General features: G+C 45.9%; 2 protein-coding genes across 10 annotated transcripts in view; both read left to right on the plus strand.

The window, feature by feature from the left end:
* LOC126515168 (acyl-coenzyme A thioesterase 1) overlaps window positions 1–21,195 on the plus strand; it is a 151,052-nt gene that overhangs the window by 63,072 nt on the left and 66,785 nt on the right. The window lies entirely within an intron of this gene.
* Window positions 6,217–11,531, plus strand: LOC126515170 (peroxisomal succinyl-coenzyme A thioesterase). The gene is made up of 3 exons (XM_050164620.1): window positions 6,217–7,973; window positions 9,143–9,345; window positions 10,676–11,531. Exons 1-3 carry the CDS (start codon window positions 7,517–7,519, stop codon window positions 11,279–11,281), a joined length of 1,266 nt encoding a protein of 421 aa, XP_050020577.1. The 5' UTR covers window positions 6,217–7,516; the 3' UTR covers window positions 11,282–11,531.

The following is a 21,195-nucleotide window of genomic DNA, read 5'->3' on the forward strand; positions in this document are numbered from 1 at the left end:
TACAGAGAGGAGGAAAAATGAAGAAAAAGAAGAAGAAGAAGAAGAAGAAGAAGAAGAAGAAGAAGAAGAAGAAGAAGAAGAAGAAGAAGAAGAAGAAGAAGAAGAAAAAGAAAAAGAAGGAGGAGGAGGAGGAGGAGGAGGAGGAGGAGGAGAAGAAGAAGAAGAAGAAGAAGAAGAAGAAGAAGAAGAAGAAGAAGAAGAAGAAGAAGAAGAGGAGGGGGAGGGGGAGCTCTCTGATGCCATAAACAGAGACAATTAAATCACCAATGGGATGAGGAGCTGGTATCACATGACCCCCATCACAGAGATGCTCGCTCTTACTCTTTTCTGCCTATATTGTTCTCTTTTGTTCACATGTCGGTCACTAGCTGCTGCAGGTAACTCCACGGACCCACGGAATCCTTTACTCTGCCATCTAGTGGGCCTCACTGACAACACCCCAGATGCACTTGCTGTTGCCATTTCTCCATAGCACATTCACAGGCTATGGGTGATGGGACAGCGGTAGCTAAACAGCCTCCACATCAGCTCTTGGGAGATAAGGGGACGTCGTGCTGTCGAGGACAGCCCAAACTGAATCCGGGAAACTGTCAACTGCGTAGATAAGAGCACAGCCAGAGTGATCACAACCGAACTCACCCTATTCCTGGTAGTTTTACGTGGTTTGTAGCCTTCACACTGAGTTCTCAAGTAAAATGTGTGATGCAAGGCAGATTTGGTGTGGTCTTCTTGGCTTTGTTCACGTATACTAAAAGCCTGTGAACACAGAAAATAACACTGGTCCAGCATTAGAAATTGTAGCAGTTACTATCTATTGCCGAACAAAAACGTCATGACCAAGGTGTCTTACAGAAGGAATGGGTTGTGTGGGCTTATAGTGCCAGAAGAGGAAGGGTCCATTGTGGCAGCAGGAGGCAGGCATAGTGGCAGGAACTGAATGCTGAGACCTCACATCTTGAACCACGAGCATGAAGCAGAAAGACCCTAGGAGTGGGCCAAGGTTTGAAACCTCAAGGACCATGCAATGACATAATTCTTCCAGCAAGGTTACATATACCAGACCTCCCCCAAACAGCGCCACTGACAGGGAACAAGAGTGCAAATACATAGAAGCCTATGGGGAAGACCTCATTCAAATCACCCGAGAAGGCATTACCTAAAGAACAGACAAAGTTGAATTTACAAAGAGATCCAGGTCAACTGGACAGTGGTAGCACACACCTTTAATTCAAGCACTCAAGAGGCAGTGCAAGTTACAGGACAGTCAGAGCTACACAAAGAAACCCTGTCTCAAAAAGAAAAAAAAAAAAAGAAAAGAAGCTATTTTCAATTGACCACTGCTTGCAAGTCGATCCAGATCAACTTGGCTGCAGAACCATCCCTAAAGCTTTTTGCTCCTAATGAAGCTGTATAGGTTTTTACATTTACCATCAGTCACCGGTTACCTCACCTGACCTGAGAACAGAGTGAACCGGAGAGGCCCATCCTGCCCACGAGAGGCAGTCAAACCCTGACAAACAACCACATGGTTGATCACTGGTGTTTTCATAGAATGAGCTCGATCAACAGGGGAATGTGGAAATGCTCCGAACCCAGGTAGAGTTGCTTTTGTTAATTCTAGCAAAACAAAATATATGTTTACACAGAATTGGGGGTCACAAAGAAAGGACTCTCACACACAACAGCCTGATACTAGCCTAAGAGTTGGATAGAACTTTGAGGCCTCTGTAAATGCAGATAGAATATTTCCAGAATAAACGCTACTATGACCAACAATAATAACTTGTTAAGAATACCTATCAAGCAACTTTCCTTTGACTCTCCTTGACCCCTGACCCTTCCTTTGCTATTAGCCTGTGTGGGTAAGAATAATTGTTTCAAATCATCTCATATCGTTTATCTCCCCATTTCCCCTAAGAACCTGATCTTGTCATGGAATGTATTCATACAGGAATCCACATTTCAGTCCTGCTTGGTTGCCAAAGCAAACATTACGCTTTGTAGAGTCTCTCAGACTTTTATTCATGCGGACACTTGCTACTGTGTGACGTTTCTCCCAGCATTCCTTTTCACTACTGCAAGAGAAAGGGGAGAAACTGCATTAGGGCATCATGGGTAGTGGGAGCGGACATGTTGAATATCAAGACGTGAATCATGGCAAGGGACAGGCAAGGAACTCACAAAGCCCTGTGTATTCCTAGAACTATGGTGAGGGTGCAGATGGGCTCTTTGAATTTTACCTTGAAGTGTTCCACAACATTTCAACTTTTAAGGAAAATATTAAATACTCAGAAATCACAGGGAATATGCAATTATCTTATTCTAACGAAGCAGTTCAGGAGAAAGGCAGGACACAGGGGCCAGTCTGAAGTCTAGAGCAGGGGGTCTTGCAGAACTTGGGTGTGGTATAGTGCTGATCCTACTGAGAGAGAACAGGAACCACCACCCAAATCAAAACCAATTAAGCCGGTTTTATTTACTGTGCATAGGACTGACTCTCCGAAGCGGGGTTTGAGAGTACAGGCCTCCTTTTATAGGGAACAAGAATAAACTGGGGATTTTGTAACAAAGATTTTGCAAGCAAATTTTACAGAAGCGCATAGCCGATTTGATTATTCGACAGATCATCTTGGCAGAATGTGTCAAGGTTCCTGGTAAGAACTCCTTTTCTCCTCAGGGTAGAGTCCCAGTGCCTCAAACTTGAATTTTGTAGCAAACAGAAACAGCGTATTTTGGCCTTTTAACAAAGTGTCTTTTTACCCTACGATGGAATCAGGCTGCTCCATGAATAGTTTCAAAGACATTTATTATGTTCCTTTCTAATTTGTAGTCCCGGGGACAGAACCCAGAGCTTTGTACTTGCTAGCTTGGGTTCTACTGTTGATCTACACTCCAAGCCCTTGAACGTGATATTAGAGATTAGACGCTCTGTTCCTGTGCTTGATGAATATGGGTATTTTTATGACCCAAGATTGTAGGATTTTGTAGACATGGAGACACATAGACAAGATAGATAATCCAGCAAATAGAACATTTTTATGTCACTGCTTTGTTCTGATTATAATACAGATTCGTGGTCAGGCTGTGTAGCAATGTTTATTGGCTATCCAATAAAATTGCATAAGTAATCAATGGTCCGTGTAACATTTACTCTCTTAACCTGTGTAACGGCCGAAACAGGGACAAAGGTCTTGGCAAGCTCTCAACTAGGTGACTTAAAGATCAAGGTTCTGGAAAGAGAGTCAGAGGGGTCCTGTTAGGATAATGACTTTTGTACCCAGACTGCCAGTGGGTTTTTTTGTTTGGTTTGGTTTTTTTTTTTTTTTTTTTTTGAAAACTCCTATTTTGATTAATTGTCCTTCACAGAGGCAACCTTGCTATTGTCTTTGATGTTTTTTATTTTATGTTTGGTTTTTCGAGACAGTGTTTCTCTGTGTAGCTTTGGAGCCTGTCCTGGAACTAGCTCTGTAGATCAGGCTGGCCTCGAACTCACAGAGATCTGCCTTCCTCTGCCTCCCAAGTGCTGGGATTAAAGGCGTGCGCCATCACCACTTGGCTATATTAATAAACTGTGTAGCTCACAGGCAAACAAACCTGATTCGTGTATCTCCCTTAAAGAATAAGTGTGAGGGTTGGATAACTCGGTGGTAGAGCCTTGCCTAGCATGCTTGAGGCCATAGGTTCAAGCTCCAACACCACAAAGAAAAAAAAAAAAAAACAAGAAACCTGGCTGTGGTGGTGTACACCTTTTATCCCAGTAGCCACTCAGGAGGCAGAAGCAGGCAGTCCTCTGTGAGTTCAAGGCCAGCCTGGTCTACAGGTTGAGTTCCTGGATGTCCAGTACTACACAGAGAAACACTGTTTCACTGTAGAAAAACCAAAACTAAAAAAAAAAAAAAAAAAAAAAGGAAAGAAGCAACAAAAATGAGGATGAGGAGCTAATGACCTGCCTGACTCCATTTTGATGAGGAGCTGAGGGACCTGCCTGACTCCTTTTTGATGAGGAGCTGAGGGACCTGCCTGACTCCTTTTTTATGAGGAGCTGAAGACCTGCCTGACTCCATTTTGATGGAGAGCTGAGGAACCTACCTGACTCCTTTTTAATGAGGAGCTGAGGACCTGACTGACTCCATTTTGAAGGCAGGAGCCATTATGCTGTATTGAAGATAAGTTTCTATTTCCTGCAAGAGTTGAATTGCCCTCTTTCCTGGAACGCGGCCTTGCCCATCCCATGACCTTGACTTGATCTTGAATACCCTTAACGTGGTGACCACATAGTTTTAAAAAGATCTTTCTGTATTTTCTGATTGCCTCATTGTCTCTCTTCTGTAAAACTACTCGTGATTTTACTCCTTAAAAAGGGCCCAAGAAATGGATTCGGGGCTGTTCTCTTTAACCCGACTTAGGAGGCAATCACTGGCCAGCTCTTAGGTGCAACGCAGTAAAAAAAAAAAAAAAAAAAAAAAAAAATCAAGCTTGCTTCAGAGTTGACTAAAATTGTGGCAGTGGTCTGGTTCTCACTGTTAAGATTGGCGGAGCCTCAGAGGAGAAGAATCAACTAATAAATGTACTCCCACTGGAGGTCCAGTGGCTTGGACCTAGCAACCCCCATCTTTTTAAGAGCTGCCTTTGAGGGTACAGAGGAGGAAGGATCACACTAATCCTACAAGTTTAAGGGTCCTCTCGGGTGCAGCCATCACTCTTAGAGAGTATTGTGTTTTCCTGTTCTTGTCACCTCTTTATTTTGACAATTTATTCTTCAGCCTCGCAAATCTTGCACACATGGTGGCGATCTCTCTGACTCTGATCAGACTTCCCACAATGCTAAGGTCTTCCACACCGCAGGACAAAGATCCACACCCAGGATTACCATTGACAGAGAACTGACGGTGAGTCTCTTTGAGAGGAAAGCATTTATTGAAGTGTAATCCACTGGCTGCTAAAAAGGAGCCGTGCTGAGCTCTCCTGTGTCGTTCATGCTACAGAGTTATGAAGCAGGACAAGGCCTGGGCCCTTCTCTAGCCGCTCCTCTTTACTCTCCATTGGCTTATCAGAAAATCTGAATACCGTAGAGTTATCTCAGAGTCACAGAAAAGTTAACGGTCTTGAGTTAAAAAATGGCTGACAGGGCTGGATCGTGCCCTGCAGTGAGCGCATGAGCACTGGAACTCGGATGCCTAGCACTCATGGAGGGCCCAGTAGGCTGTCAGCCCACCTGTAATCCCAGAACTCCAGAGGCAAAAGCAGGCAATCCCAGAGGAAGCTGGCCAGACCCCAGGTTCAGTGAGGGGACCTGTCACGGTAACAGCGACACCAACCTCTGGCCTCTGCACACACAAGTGAACACTTACACATATGACCCCCCCCCCCCATAAACACGCGAGGGGTAGCATAACATTGTGCGTTTATAAGAGCAATCAGAATCACTCCGATAGTGGCCTTTTTGCCACAGAACAGCTTATATCAATTGAAAGACTTTACTCTCTAGAACCAGGGCACCCTTCATTCTTTACTGTGTTCCTTCCCGTCGGCTGGGTAGAAGAGGTGGGTTTTCATAGGTAGTCTAGTAAAAGCAAAACTGAAGAATGAGAACAGGATTTGTTGTTTTACAGGTCTTTTCTTAGGTAGAGTCAGGGGGACAGAAGAAAAAGTACTGGAATGGCTAACTTTAGATTACTTACCATGAAGATAATAGGATTAACCGGGTAAGGAGAAAGCACACGATTTCATTGGATGCCACCTGCTTCCCCTTTCGGGACTCTGGTGGTCATCTCTCCAGTTTCTCAAGAAACAATTCAGTTCAGCTTGATGGGCTCTCAATGCAGAGAACCATTTCTACACTTGGTTTGGTCTGTGAGTGCCCAGCACAGAGACTTGTGAGAAACAATGGTTCCCACCATTTCCCTCTAATGCTTCACTGATGTTACCTAGGCAGACATTCGTTTCGCTCCCAGTACATTCTCCACATGGACGTTGCTTCGGTGGGCAGCCAGGGGCTTACCTTTGCACTTTTGCTTCAGGATGTTTCAATTCGAAAATCTTACTAGGTATCTAGTGGGATGTCCTAAACCCAAGCCAGATCGCTCCACAACTCACTCATCAACCATCTGAATATTTATTTATTTATTTATTTATTTATTTATTTATTTATTTATTTATTTATTATGTATACAATGTTCTGCCTGCATATATCCCTGCAGGCCAGAAGAGGGCACCAAATCTCATTACAGCCGGTTGTGAGCCACCACACGGTTACTGGGAATTGAACTCAGGACCTTTGGAAGAGCAGTCAGAGCTCTTAACCATCTCTCCATCTGAATATTAAGCTGTGCCATTTTATCAAGTCACTGGGACTTTGGAAGAAGCCAACTTGACTTCGGAGAACTTCCTATGGCTCCCTGGACACCTGCTTGGTCTCTAGATCTCCCAAGTCACTCTTAATAGTATCCCTTAGCAAAGGGGGGGGCCCATGCAATCACCTCAGTGGCATCTCCCTCCTGAACCAGAGCCATTTGTATGCCCTTGTAACTGGGCACCGGGGCAAGGAGAGAGAAAGCAGCTGTTGAGCTAATCTTGGCCGTCAAGGTGACTGTATCTGGAATCAACAAAACCCCAAGCAACTGGGCACACCTGTGAGGGATTTTTCTTGATTGGAATATTTGACGTGGGAGATGCATCCTAAATCCAGATCTTTTGGGGTTAGAAGACTCACCCTAAATCTGGGCTACACCCTCTGGTGGCAGCCCACATTAAAGGACATGGGAACAGGGAGCTTTTGCTTTTTGCCTGCTTGTCCCCACTCTCACTGGCAAGTCTGTCTATCCTGTCCCTGAGTCGCTCCTTCCCTGGAGTTAGAACCAACTTCTTCAGGATTCTACCGTGGACTGAAATGGCCGCTCTCTAGAGCTTCTCTGAGACTCCAGCACCAGACTGGGACAGCTGAGACATCCAGTCTTGTGAACTGAACAACTACCAGATCCTTTCCATGGGAGACAGCCATTGCTGGACTGCTTACAACACAGCCCTTAAGTCACTCTAATACATCCTCCGTGTGTCCGTCTGTCCGCGCTCTCGTGTGTGTCCATCCCTTCAGTTCTACTCTTTTGGAGAACCCTAACTGATACGGCTGCCTTTCTCAGTTTGCATACTTTCTCTCCTGGGGCTGGAGTATCCAAGGAGGATTTTTGCAAGCTCAGTATCTGAAGAATGAAATGGTATAAAGTTATAATTTATTACCAAGTTTTCGCTGTTGGTTTTGTTTTATATTTTAGAAAGCTGCTGAGTCCACGGAAGGATCGGACTTTGTCTTGATTCATTCACTTGATGTCATGACCAGTCATTTTCACAACACCACGTGGGAGTGGGGAAAAGCAGAATCCTCTGGCCTCCCTGTGACCCAAACTGCTGACAGACCTTTGTTCCTGCCCCTCCCTTGTCTGGGTCCTAGAGACCGACCAGGTCGGCTCCGGACTGGTGTGGTGCTTCCCTAGGCCTCCTGCTCAGCTCCAAGCTCCCCATGGCGGCGACGCTGAGCCTGGAGCCCGCGGGCTGCAGCTGCTGGGACGAGCCGCTGAGCATTGCCGTGCGCGGCCTGGCCCCCGAGCAGCCCGTCACGCTGCGCGCCGCCCTGCGCGACGAGAGAGGCGCGCTCTTCCGCTCCCACGCGCGCTACCGCGCCGACCCCCACGGCGAGCTGGACCTGGCGCGCGCGCCCGCGCTGGGCGGCAGCTTCGCGGGGCTCGAGCCCATGGGGCTGCTCTGGGCCATGGAGCCCGATCGGCCTTTCTGGCGCCTGATCAAGCGCGACGTGCAGACGCCCTTCGTGGTGGAGCTGGAGGTGCTGGACGGCCACGAGCCCGACGGCGGGCGGCTGCTGGCGCGGGCGGTGCACGAGCGTCACTTCATGGCTCCCGGGGTGCGGCGCGTGCCCGTGCGCGAGGGCCGTGTGCGCGCCACGCTCTTCCTGCCCCCAGGTGGGTGAGTCCGATGTAGAGGGGCGCCAGCGCCAGGCCTGTGTCTCCAGCGGGGCCGGATTTGGTACAGTTCACTACCCCACAGATCTCCCCAGGCAGCATGGTTAGGAAAAATAATAGACAAGGAGGGAGACTGCTACATTGCCTTTCTCTCTTCTCCTTGATCCACGCAGTCACTTCTTCATGCCCAGCTCCACAGCAGATCGCAGATCACACTTCAAACTTCAGTGCCTTCCTTCCAAGAATCAGCTCTTTTTTTTTTCTGTCAGTAGACGTTCTCTCTCTCTCTCTCTCTCTCTCTCTCTCTCCCTCTCCCTCTCCCTCTCCCCCCCCCCCCCCCCCCCCCCCCCCCCCCCCCCCCCTCCCTCCCTCTCTCTCTCTCTCTCTCTCTCTCTCTCTCCCTCTCCCTCTCCCTCTCCCTCTCCCTCTCCCTCTCCCTCTCCCTCTCCCTCTCCCTCTCCCTCTCTCTCTCTCTCTTTCTCTCTCTATTTAATGCCACAGGACATTACACCCGTGTGTATGCTTTGTGTGTTCTATGCTCATGGATGGCCAGAAGAGGGCGTCAGATCCCCAGTCCTGGGCCCTGGGACATGAACTCCAGTCTCTGTATGCACAGGGAGCTCTCACAACCGCTGTGCCATCTCTCCGCCCCCACTTCCGGTTCTCTGCAGCCCTCCAACAGAACTCTAGGAGTGGACAGTCTAAACCTTGCCAGTCTTCCTTCCAATACATACTCTTTACCCAAAGGCTTACCACTTTCCACTCCAACAACACCCGATTTGTACAAGTGTGCAAATAGCTTATCACAGAATCAGCCTCTGGAACGGTGTTATTTATAGCATCAATTCTCTAGAACTGTGCAATTGATTTACAAACAAAACACACACACACAAACCACACCTTTCAGTGTTCCATGGAAATTTATGATTTTGTGTTGGGCCACACTCATAACTATCTTGTGGTTCTTGGGCCACAGTTTGGAATCCATAAGAGGATGAAGTCATCTATGAAACTACTTAGATTTTTCTAACTCTAAGCTCTTGTGTGTGTTGTAGTAGTGACACAGGGATCCACAGAAACCAACTAAGAACAATTTAGAAAGGTTTTTCAAAAGAGAAACACATTCTCTGCACTGTGTGATGATTTTGCCCTTCCGTTCCCCTCTGTAGGAGAAGGACCCTTTCCAGGGATTATCGATGTCTACGGTGTTGGTGGGGGCCTGTTGGAATACCGAGCCAGCCTTATGGCTAGCCATGGATTTGCTACACTGGCTCTGGCCTTTTATGACTTTGAAGACCTCCCTAAGGATTTCACCGTCGTAGAAGTGGACTACTTCGAGGAAGCAGTGAGCTACATGCTCCAACACCCCAAGGTTCTCCTCATGCCCTCTGTTTAGCCAGGCTCCCTGGGAATATCTGCAGAGGTGGTCGCCTGCTTCAGGGGTGCGGAAGACTCTCTCTGCTCTTTGTTCATGGCCCAAGTGTCTTTGGGAGACTTCCTTGACTTTGAGCATCTAGCATTTCCCCTTTCTCCGTCACATAGCTTCCTGGTGTGGAATTCTTCATAAGAATCATGGGAAATTTCATTTCATAATTGTAAAATCCCTCTTGTCATGAAGATTAGGTTTCTCATTGTTATAGCCTTTCATTTTCCTCTCAAATTTAGCCCCAACTTGCCCACCCTTTTCAGAGGTTAAGAACTTCTAAGTTGGACTTTGAAGTCCAGGAAATTAATTATTTTTCAGTATTAGTTGGACAAAAGATTCAAATCTTGGGCCAGAGCATCATCGCTTCATCCATGACTCAATACACAGCCAAATAAAGGCTTGGCTCAGGCTCACTGTGAATGAGGTCTTGAACCTGACAGGCTCCCATGTCTCAGCATTTATAGCCAATTCTTCAACGTGACTGTGTAGGCTTGTCTGCCTTGGGTTCGGCAGATATTCAGTATTTAGAAAGACCCTTGTGCCCTCATGGTGGCACCTACTGTATTCCTAGCACTCAGGAGACCGAGGCAGGAGGATTGAGACTTTAACGGCCTAGACATATAACAAAAATCCATCTTAAAAAGGAATAGTATTTTAAAAAGAAAAAGAGGTTCCCTGTGAGCTGATGTTGAGTGGAGCTGGCAGCCTTTCCAGGTGCAGTGAAAACTTTGTTTTTATTTTGTGTGTGTGGGTGTATTGCCTGCATTTATGTCTGTCACCACATGCGTGTGGTGATCACAGAGGCCGGGAGAGGGCAATGGATCCCCTGAAACTGGAGTCAGAGACGGTTGTTAGCTGCCATGTGGGTGCTAGGAACCATACCAAAATCTTCTGGAACCAGTACTCTTGACCACTGAGCCATCTCTCCAGCCTTTCTAGTTGCATTTTAGGGTGCTTGGTAAGTTCTTTTTCAGTAACTTTTTTTGTGGTGTGCATGTTCCACAGCACACAGGTAGAACGAGGATCACTTGGAAGAATCAGTTCTCTTCTTCCACTTTGGAGTCCCAGGATTTGAACTTGGGCCATCAGATTTGGCAGCAAGCACCTTTACCCTCCAAGTCATCCCCTCAGGTCTTGAACTCCCTATGTAGCTGACCGACTTCAGACTCCTGATCCTCCTGCCTCCACTTACAGTGCTGAGATCGTAGACATTTTCATCACACTTAACTAGATACATTTCTGACTCTTACATCTTCTTCTTCTTTTCTTTTCCTAGGTAAAGGGCCCAGACATTGGGCTTCTGGGTCTTTCTCTGGGAGCTGATATTTGCCTCACCATGGCTTCGTTCTTGAAGAATGTCTCAGCCACAGTTTCCATCAATGGCTCTGCATTCAGCGGAAACAGACACATACACTACCAGCAGACCATGATTCCACCACTGGGCCATGACCTGAGGAGAGTGAAGGTGGCTTTCTCTGGCATTCTGGACATTGTGGATATACGGAACGATCCTGTGGGCGGCTGTGAGAACCCCAGTATGATCCCGATAGAGCAGGCCAAGGGGCCCATCCTCTTCATCGCTGGGCAGGACGATCATTGCTGGAGGAGCGAACTTTACGCTCAGATAGCCTCGCAAAGGCTGCAGGCTAGCGGAAAGGAGAGGCCACAAGTAATCTCCTACCCTGGGGCTGGCCATTACATTGAGCCTCCTTACTTCCCCATGTGCCCAGCTTCTCTGCACAAAATAGTGAACAGAGCTGTTCACTGGGGAGGGGAGGTCAGGGCTCACTCCAGAGCCCAGATAGATACGTGGAAGCAGATTCTGGCCTTCTTTGGCAGACACCTGCAGAGTACCCAGAGCAGAGCTTCCTCTAGATTGTAGTGCATTTGTCTGTTAGTGGACATGGTAGGTTCAAGGTCACACTTTGATGTTCAGTAACTTCATGGGGATCGGTTTTCTGCCAGATATCATTAAATTCATGTTTGGGGCATTCATGGTTTATAGGTCACTTTACTGAATAAGTTTTTAGTCAATGCAGTATTTTACTTACATAACATGTGCTTGTGAAAGATTCAGATGCGTGTGATACAATGAATAAAGTTTTTAAAAAGCAACCCCTTATTAAAATGTATGCTTTCTCCTAAGTTTAGGATTTTGGTGGTGGTTGTTTTGCTTCATTGTATTGTTTTTGGTTTTGTTGTTGTTTTTTGTTTTTTTTTTTTTTTTTTTTTTTTTTTTTTTTTTTTTTTTTTTTTTGAGACAGGACCTCTTTATGTGGCTCTGTCTGGCCTGGAACTTGCTCTGTAGAGGAAGATTGTCCAGTTTTTGCCTCCTGAGAGCTGGAATTAGAGGCATGAAAGCCGCACATAGCATTCATTTTCCTCTTCAGTTAACGCTTTGGCTCATCGTTCAGGTTTTTTTTTTTTTTTTTGGTTTTTCGAGACAGGGTTTCTCTGTGGTTTTGGAGCCTGTCCTGGAACTTGTTCAGTTTTAAAGACAGTGGCTGCCCCAGCTAGTTTCATGTCAACCTGACACAAGCTAGAGTCATCTGGAAGGAGGGAACCTCAACTGAGAATGCCCCATTAGATCCAGCTGTAGGGCATTTTCTTAGTACCCAGAGGGGAGGGCCCCAGCCCATTAGCCCATTGCGGGTGGTGCAACCCCTCGGCTAGTGGCCCTGGGTTCTATAAGAAAGCAGGTAGAGCCAGCCAGTAAGCAGCACCCCTCCAAGGCCTCTGCGTCAGTTCCTGCCTCCAGGTTCCTGCCCTGTTTGAGTTCCTGTCCTGACTTCCTTCGATGATGGATGTGTAAGCAGAGTAAGCCCTCTCTCCTCCCTAGGTTGCTTTGGTCGGGTGTTTCATCACAGCAGCCCTACTCAGGCAGTGACTTGTTTGTCACAGTGAGGGAATAGTCATCTGATGCTCCAGCTCTGAGCAACAGGGGAGGAGGTTTGGCAGAGCATTGCCTTTTTATTATGCAAATCAGAAGAATCTTTTGAGAAGTTGAGACCAGAGCCTCTGCCCGCGGGACAATTAAGGAAACTCTGTTCCAGAGATAACGGGTTGTGGTCTTTCTGTCCCACTCTGAGGTTCTAAGTCAGATGTGGGGAAGTTACACTGCCAGTCCAAGGGGATTATTCCTGACTTCCCTCAACATCAGGGCTGTGCGGCACTGTACACTTGTACTGGAAGAGACAGTATCCGTGAGTTTGATGCCAAAGACACTGAGCCCCGTATTAGGAACACAATAACCCTCTCCAGGATAAAAACAAAGAAAATGGTCCCTACCACATCACAGTTACTCACCCACAGTACTCACCGTAGGCCCGTATTTCTACATTGAATAGCAGCCAGACTTCCAGGCCCTAGCTTGCACCTGCCACACAGGAGATAGTCACCTCCCTAACAAAGGGTCAGGATATGCTAATATGTTGTTCTGCTCCTTCTTTGTCATTTGGAAGATGCCTGGGATAGGGAAGCTAATTCAGGCCTACTTGACAGAGCTGGCACCCAGAGCAGGAAGATAGACTTGACAGAGCAGGCATAGGCAGATGTGTAGACATGACCACAGCCGGGTTACCTAGGAAACAGGATGCTTATGAATTTCCTCCTCAGTTTATGTTTTGGTATATAAGGCTGTTTGGAGAACAAACGCAGAGGAATTTTCATGATGTGAACTCAGGATTTCCTGAGGGATCACTGAGAATCTCCCTCCTGAAAGGCACGTGAGTTGTGTCTTTAATCCCACACCTCCCCTCTGGTCCGGAGAAATAATTTAGGGGCCAAACTGGCACGGGACCCCGACATAATGGCGCCCAGACATGGGCTGATCGGTGAATCTCCCCAAAAAGCCGGAGAAGTGACCAGTTGTACGGAGGAGAATGTGAGGAACCCAGGAGAAAAAACAGCACCACAGGCGGGTATGTGAGTAATGAGTGCTCAAAAACAGAGAAGAGTATTTCAAGAAGTATAGAGAAGTGGGAAAATTAAATTGGGAGTAAAAAGATTTGTAAATAATAAGTTATATATATGGGATAAGGAAACAGTATTCAAATACATATGTTGCTAGCTGAAGGAAGTTAAAGTGGAACAGAAACAAAGGCAGAGATATTTAGAATCTGTAAGCGTGATAGACGCAGAGATACAACTTTTGTCGCTTGCTAAATGGGTAGAAAAAGTAAGGAAATAGGGCATTTGGCCCAAGAATCACCCAGGTTACAGCTGAGATTGAGGCGCAGGTGCAGGACTCGGCTGAATCTAACCCACCTGTGCGCGCGCGGGGGAGGGGGGGAGGCAAGCAGGAGACTGAGTAACTTTAGAGAACAAATTTGACCACACAGTCAGCAGCCCAGAGCCAGCCAATAGAACAGAGGAGAGGATTCAGGAATTCTCCTAATTGTCAGGAGCCATTTCCCCCTATCATTACAGGAACCATCACCCTGGGGAGTCTGCAGGGAACCTCACACCCATAATTATGTTCTATTGACAGAATCTGCCCCTCATCCAATTAACTGTTAATCTATTAGCAGAATACGCCTCACATTCCAGCTACCCAGGGAACCAGGTGTGGCAACTTGTGACTTCCTGGCCTGTCTGTCTGTCTGTAACCTAGCCTACGTGACCTGGAACACGCGGCAAGAATCCAGTTACCCTACCCCCCATTCCTTACCATATATAAGCAGCAACCATGACCCTAATAAACGGAGGCTTTGACAAATCTGCTTGGCCTCCTTCTTCTGTCTTAGCTCATCACTTCCAGGTAGCGCCCCTCCGAGACCCTGGAGTAACTTGATTGCGGGTGGGTTGCAAACCCCTAGACTGAGTAGCCCACCCAACGCAATCCACACCTAATTTTATGATTACAAGTTAAAATAAAAAAGTTTAAAATCGGCTTGCCTACCCTCGCCAGAGCTTGTGATGGCAGGCCGGCAGATTTGGGGAGCCTGCGTTCTGCCCCCTCTCTCCCGCTGTGTGGCCTGGCTTCAGCAGGGAGCTGAAAGGCAGGTTTGGAGAAAAGGTAGCCTCAGAGACCTGCAACTTCAAGACAATTAAAAATAAACAAGCAGGTTAAATATGCTTCTTTTTCCATTTCATAATTTTTGCTTCTTTGTCAAAAACCTGCTGTTTGTAGGCATGTGGGTTCATATCCCAGAGGGATTGATTGATAATCAGTCCCTTTGATCCTCATATCCGTGTTCAAGCTGTTTTCAGTCCTGAGGCTCTGTGGTGAAGTTTGAAGTCAGAAATTGTGATGCATTCAGAAGTTCCTCATTGTACAGGATTTTAGGATTGTTTAGGCTAACCTGAGTTTTTGTTTTCCTTATGAAGTTGAGGATTGTTCTTTTGAGGTCTGTGAAAAATCATGCTATAATTTTAATGGGCATTTGCATTGAATCTGTAGATTGATTTCAGTAAGATTGTCATTTTTTGTTTGTTGGTTCTACCTTCACAAAAGAATAGGAGATCTTTCCATTTTCTGATGTCTTCATTTTCTTCAAAGATTTAAAGTTCTTGTCTCCTAAAGGTTTTTCCACTTGTTTGGTTAGAGTTACTCCAAGATATTTTATGGTATTTATGGCTATCGTAAAGGGTGATGTTTCTCATTTATCATATGTGTAGAAGAGGTGCACTTTGGGTTGTTTTCAGATTCTGCTTTGAACATAGTTGAGCACGTGTCCTTATTGTTGTTCCTTTTGGAAACTACAGCTCCCAGAATCCTCCTGGATTACGGACACCAGCGCGCGCAGGCGCAGGCAGGTGCAGGCCATTTCTCCCAGATACCCTTGCGTTCCCGTTAAAAGCGAGCTCCCACGAGCCTTCGCTCTTTTCTCTCCCACCCTCTCGTGTCTCTGCACACCTGTCCCTTACCTGTGTTACCCCTCCCCCATTAAAGTGTACCCACGTGGGAGCCGCGTGTCTGTGTCTCCTCCTTCGTGCGTGTTTTGTCTGTCCCGTGCTTGTCTCTACCCACTCACATTTACCCGCTTTAAAAGAATAATACTTATGGTATGGCTGAGCATCTTTTTTGTATGGGCCCCAAACTGGTATTGCTGCGTTTTAAGGTAGATGGTTGCCTAATTTTCTGAGAAATCCCCATACTAGGATCCAAAGCGGCTGTGCCAGTTTGCACTTCCACCAGCAGTGGAGGAGTTTTTTCTTTACCCAACATTCCCTTCAGCATAAATTGCCAGCAGTGTTTTTAATCCTGGTCATTCTTACAGCGATAAGATGGAATCTCAGAGTTTTGATTTGCATTTCTCTAATGGCTAAGGACGTTATGCTTGAGCATTTTTTAAAGTTATTTCAGTTACTTTGGGTTCATCTGTTGAGAGTTTTGGTTTAGGCTTGTACCATATATTTTTATTGGAAGAAGCTTCTCGGTTTCAGGAGATCTCATTTATTAATTGTATCTCTCAATGTCTGTGCCACTGAGGCTGTGTTTGAGATGCGCCAATGCCTTCAAAAGTACTTCTAACTTTTTCTTCTGTGAGGTTCAGTGTGGTTGGTTTTATATTGAGGTCTTTGCTTTATTTAAAGTTGAGTTTTGTGCATAGAGATAAATATGGATCTATTTTCATTCTTCCACGTGTTGATTGTCCAGTTATGCCAGCACCATTAATAGAATATGCTTTTTCCATTTTCTTATTAGATAGGCAGACTTGCAACTTAAGAGGAGGATGGTTTACAAACGTTCAGTTAGATATACAATGGTTAAAGCCTTAATTATAATATTCTTATGGGAGATATTGAGCTACAAAGTAAAATTCTTAAAGGGAACAATGAGCCAATTTCCAGTAGACAGTTTATAAAAGCTGCCAAACAGGTACTCAGACAGGTAGAGTTTACAATAATCAGCAAGTAGAGAATATTAATTATGATCCAGCTATGGCAAGTATATGTATTAAGTACAAACTTATTCTACAACAGTTTTATGAAAAAAAAAACACTTTTTATAGCTGCACCTTCCAGTTTTGCCAGTTAAGATATTAAACTCTTAATTTAGAGCAGTAGCCTGTCTGATACAAAAGTGCAGGACAGGATGGAATCTAGAAAATAGTTTAGCAGAGAATTGGCTATGATCAATGTTTCTTATACTAAGCAGTAGATTAATTGATAATTTTAAGATAGTGATTCTTGGACAATTGTGTTTGCTCAATTTGAAGGCCTGAGTAATGGCCTTTTTCCAGATGACCGTTGCTGCAATTCACACAACTATATTTTGCGAATGTTATAGCCAAAGATCCCTTAAAGGATGTTATGAAAAAAAATTTACAAATGGCTTTCCCAATGGAAGAGCTGCATATATGATTAATAATAAAAAGGAATTGTGGAGTGTCCCATGGCTCCTTGAAAACAACTTAAAAGGATAAAAGTTGCAGTCAGATCTACTGCAGACAGATCTGGCATGGTGACACCAAGGAGACCTTGCTAAGGCAAGGTGAAAAAGCCCTTGCAATGAATTATGAAAAGACCCGGGCTATATTTATTTGGGGTCGAGGATGTGTTTGCTTTTTCACAGAAAGAAAATAAAGCTGGATGAGATGACTGCATTTACAGTAAAGGAGTGGCAGACCTGATGACATCATAGCTGCAAATGCCCCATAGAGGAGTTTGGAGAAAGGAGCTGGAGAGAAGTCCTTGGCCCAGTCTTGATCTGCAGGACCTGCGGCCACCACTCTACACTGCAGGGTGCCATGCTGCTCTGAGGGACAGATGCTGAGCTGCTTCCAGACTCATAATTGTTAATTTAAACTGCCTCCAGTTTATATTAACAAAATCTTGGCATCCTGAGGCTCTGTGTTCCCTCTTTAGTTACTTGCTTACTAACAAGCCTCTGCTTGTGGAGGTTAAACAAGTGATCCATGTATACATATGAGCATGTACACACATGTCTGCAGGCAGAGTTTTCCTGTTCTGAGCACCTGCTCCCAAATAACCCACATGGAAACTTAATATGAATTATAAATGCTCTATCAATAGCTCAGGCTCATTACTAACTAGCTCTTACATTTTAACTTAACCTATATTTCTTATTTATGCTCTGCCATGTGGCGGTACCTTTATTAACATGGCGTGTTCATCTCCTGCTCCCTCTGCATCTGCCTGGGGACTCCTCTGACTCCACCCTTCTTCCTTCCTTCATTCTCAGTTCATGTCAAGGTCCAGCCCCAACATAAATTATTTCTTGAACCAGCGTGGAGGTGTGGGAATAATTGAGACACAACTCACATGACTTTATCAGGAGGGGAGTTTTCAGGGATCCCTCATGAAATCCTGAGTTCATATTCTGAAAATCCACCCGTGTTCATTCTCCAAACAGCTTTTACACCAAAACGTAAACTGAGGGGGAAATTCATTAGCATTCTGTTTCCTAGGTAACCGGGAGAATGACTGCGCCACGCCCACACCTTTCTATGCCCATTTTGTCACGTCTGCCTATCTATGCCTGCTCTGTCACATAGACTGGTAGACTGAATTAACACTTCTTTCCCAGGCGTCCTCCCAAATTACAATAGAAGGAACAGAACAACATTAGCATATCCTGACCACTTGCTTTGGCTGGCATCAGGTTGTCTATCAAAGGGCTAGGTGACACCTATGTGGCAGGTGCAAATTGCACCTTGCCAGGTTGCTCAGAATTTTGACTGCCATACAATGTAGAAATACGGGCCTGCATAATACGGCCCCTATAAATTTGGCTTTCCCTCCTAACTTTAACTTGTTTTGTTATTGGCCAGTCAGTTTGTTCATTAAACCAATCATAGCAACATATATTCATACAGAATATATGTACAGAAGGGTTATTCCACAGCATATTCAAATTAACACATCTTTGTCCAGTTAAAATAATACTCCCTAACAGGCTACCTTATACTCTCTTTTGTACAACTTATTGTTTGCATGAGTGGCGTGCTCTACTTCAAACATAATGGGCCTGGTTTAGTATTACAAATATGTTGAACCCTAATATATAATAGGGGTGTGACAGTCAGCCCTAACCTGCTGACGCTGTGTTTTTGCCTGCCTAGAAGTGAACTGCTCTATCCCAGCCAGTAGAGTGGTCAGACCGGAGTAATAATTTACACAGGTTCCCATTCGTTATGGGATGTTGAATGCCTAGCGATCCTCGGGGCCTGCGGATGAGGTAAGAATAGGATACTGGGATGCAAGGTATGAACAGCTGCCTTTGCTTCCAGCTTATCGCCTGAGAAAGGGGTGAAATTGTCTTTTTATGACTTTATAACAGGAAAAGCAAACAACGGAGGGGAGTAAAACGCTGTTCCTGCCCAGCTGTGGGTTCCATAGACAGATGGAATGCACACCTTTCTGGTGTCCGCCTTAGAAACCCCTCCTTAAGCCCCCCCCCCCCACATGGCATGCTGCATTGGCTCTAAGGCTGTCGTCCTTCTGCTAGCAGAAGAACAAATTCATCTAATCTAAGTTTGAATTGAGTCTAAGTCCAGTTTCTCTCACAGCATCTGGAGGTCCTACTGAGATCCCTGGGTGACCTCAGACTCAGGGCTGGGATCTGGGACAGATTCCGCCTGCGGAGCCTGTAAAATGGGAGAGGCCTTAGGGGGCTTGGAAGTCTGGGGAGCCCATGGCCAAGACTGACACAATTTAGTGATCACACATTTTAGTGTGACACACAAATTTAGTGTGTCACAATTTAGTGACACAATTTAGAGGATAGCTCTGAGGGAGCAAGTCCAAAGTTTTGAAAATTTGCAACTTGGAACCAAAACAAAGTAAGACAATGCACATCTGCAACTCAGACTGAGCAGTAAGTTGTTCTGTTTTGAAGTCTGGACATCTGGAGACACAAAGACCTTTGGAGAGACACAGACAACCTCTGTCTCACAGGGACATAAGGGCTTTGCTGTGACAGACAAGTTTGCAGGTTTGTTTTGGTTTTGGAGTGTGGAAGGTGTAAGTATTACAGCCCTGAGGGGAAAGGCTTCCCCAGTGGAAGTGTCACAGCTCTGAAGGGAAAGGTTTCCTGGCAGTCAAAAGCCAAGGATGACCACAAAGTCACACCCGCAAACAAAGCTCGCACAAGAAATTTACTGGGAGGAGAAACCCCAGCAGAGTGCCTCTGCTTGGTGAGAAGCAGCAGAGAACTGAAACCACGGGGTTTTTTATCGGGTTTCTTGGGGTGGGTGGGGTCTGGGATTAGAGGAAATCTGTGGCCCGATTTGGGCATTTTTTTTTTTCCTGTACAGAGGAGCCTGGCCACTCTCCTGCCTTGACGGACTGAGAACAGCTGTTATAGCCATTAGAGAAGCGGGGGAAGGGGAGACCTGGCTGATGGAGCTCCACAGGGCCCAGCCATTGGAGCTCCTGGGTAGGAGCTGGCCACTCGTGCCTTGAGTGATCAGGCCCAGTCTGCAGTGTGGTCCATGGATGGAGCCTGGTGACCAGAGGTCTCCAGGACAGGGCTTACATGGGGTCTCTGAGCACTGCAGAGAAGGCCACGCCAGCTGGCTGAATAACTAACAGCTGGCATGAATAGCTAACAGAAGGACTTTGGAATTTATTTATTTTTTATTTATTTATTAAAGATTTCTGTCTCTTCCCCGCCACCGCCTCCCATATCCCCTGTCCCCCAATCAACTCCCCCTCTCTCATCACCCCCGAAGAGCAGACCGGGTTCCCTGCCCTGTGGGGAGTCCAAGGACCTTCCACCTCCTTCCAGGTCTAGTAAGGTGAACATCCAAACAGCCTAGGCTCCCACAAAGCCAGTACCTGCAGTAGGATCAAAACCCAGTGCCATTGTTCTTGACTTCTCAGCAGTCCTCATTGTCCGCTATGTTCAGTGAGTCCGGTTTTATCCCATGCTTTTTCAGACCCAGTCCAGCTGGCCTTGGTGAGTTCCCGAAAGAACATCCCCATTGTCTCAGTGTGTGGGTGCACCCCTCTTGGTCCTGAGTTCCTTGCTCGTGCTCTCTCTCCTTCTGCTTCTGATTTGGACCTTGGGGAGGACTTTGGAATTTAGAGTAGGAAAGAGGTTGGACACTGCAGGAAGAGCTTGGTGGGTCATCCTAGCAGGAGCCTGGAAGCCTGTGCACTGAGAACGGTGTGGGCTGTAGCAACAACTCAAGAGGCTACAGAAGACGGCAATGAATCTGACCGCTGTCTGCCCTTGTCCTAAGAACTTGTTCTAGATTAAATTAAAAAAAAAACAGACTATTTTTTAATATAAAGTATTAAAGATTAGATATTGTGGTTTCTTGGTGTTGTTTTTTTGTTTTGTTTTGTTTAATGTATTATTTACCATTCCTTAGGAATGTCCTTATACTTGAAGGTTCAGAGATAAGGCAAATTAGATGAGGCAAATTATTCAAAGGCTCCTGTTTGGTTGCTCATTAAAAGGTAATTCTACATTTCTGTGCACTCTAGGCCTGAAAGCATGTAAGTTTTGGTGTGTCTTCATTTCTGAAAACGCTCATGTCAGAAAACCTTTGCTAGACTGGCAAGATGGCTCAGTAGGTAAAAAAAAAAAAAAATGTTTGGGTGCAAGCCCGAAGACCTAAATCCTGGAGACCTACAGTGGGAAGAGAAAACTGACTCTGATATTAACTTCTGACTTCCTCACGTGCACACATGTGCCACCCCCCCCACACACACAGAGGGAAGGAGAGAAAGAGGTATGTGCACACACAGGTACTAATACATCTTTCTGGGGGAAGGAACTGCAGCTCAAACTCTGGGCCACACTCGCCACGGGTTAGTGCTCTATCAGTGAGCTATACCCCTTGCCATCATATAGTAAATAGCTCTGCGTGCTTTTATTTT

This window comes from Alexandromys fortis, unplaced genomic scaffold (genome assembly GCF_014885135.2).
Source record: "Alexandromys fortis isolate MF-2015 unplaced genomic scaffold, M_Fortis_MF-2015_v1.1 scaffold_159, whole genome shotgun sequence".
NCBI classification, from domain to species: Eukaryota; Metazoa; Chordata; class Mammalia; order Rodentia; family Cricetidae; genus Alexandromys; species Alexandromys fortis.

Excerpts from the sequence above, each read along its gene's own strand:
- LOC126515170 (XM_050164620.1), top strand. The coding sequence starts at position 7,517 with ATGGCGGCGACGCTGAGCCTGGAGCCCGCGGGCTGCAGCTGCTGGGAC. Across the intron at positions 7,974-9,142 it reads CACGCTCTTCCTGCCCCCAG|GAGAAGGACCCTTTCCAGGG; the intron begins GTGGGTGAGTCC and ends TCCCCTCTGTAG. Across the intron at positions 9,346-10,675 it reads ACATGCTCCAACACCCCAAG|GTAAAGGGCCCAGACATTGG; the intron begins GTTCTCCTCATG and ends TTCTTTTCCTAG.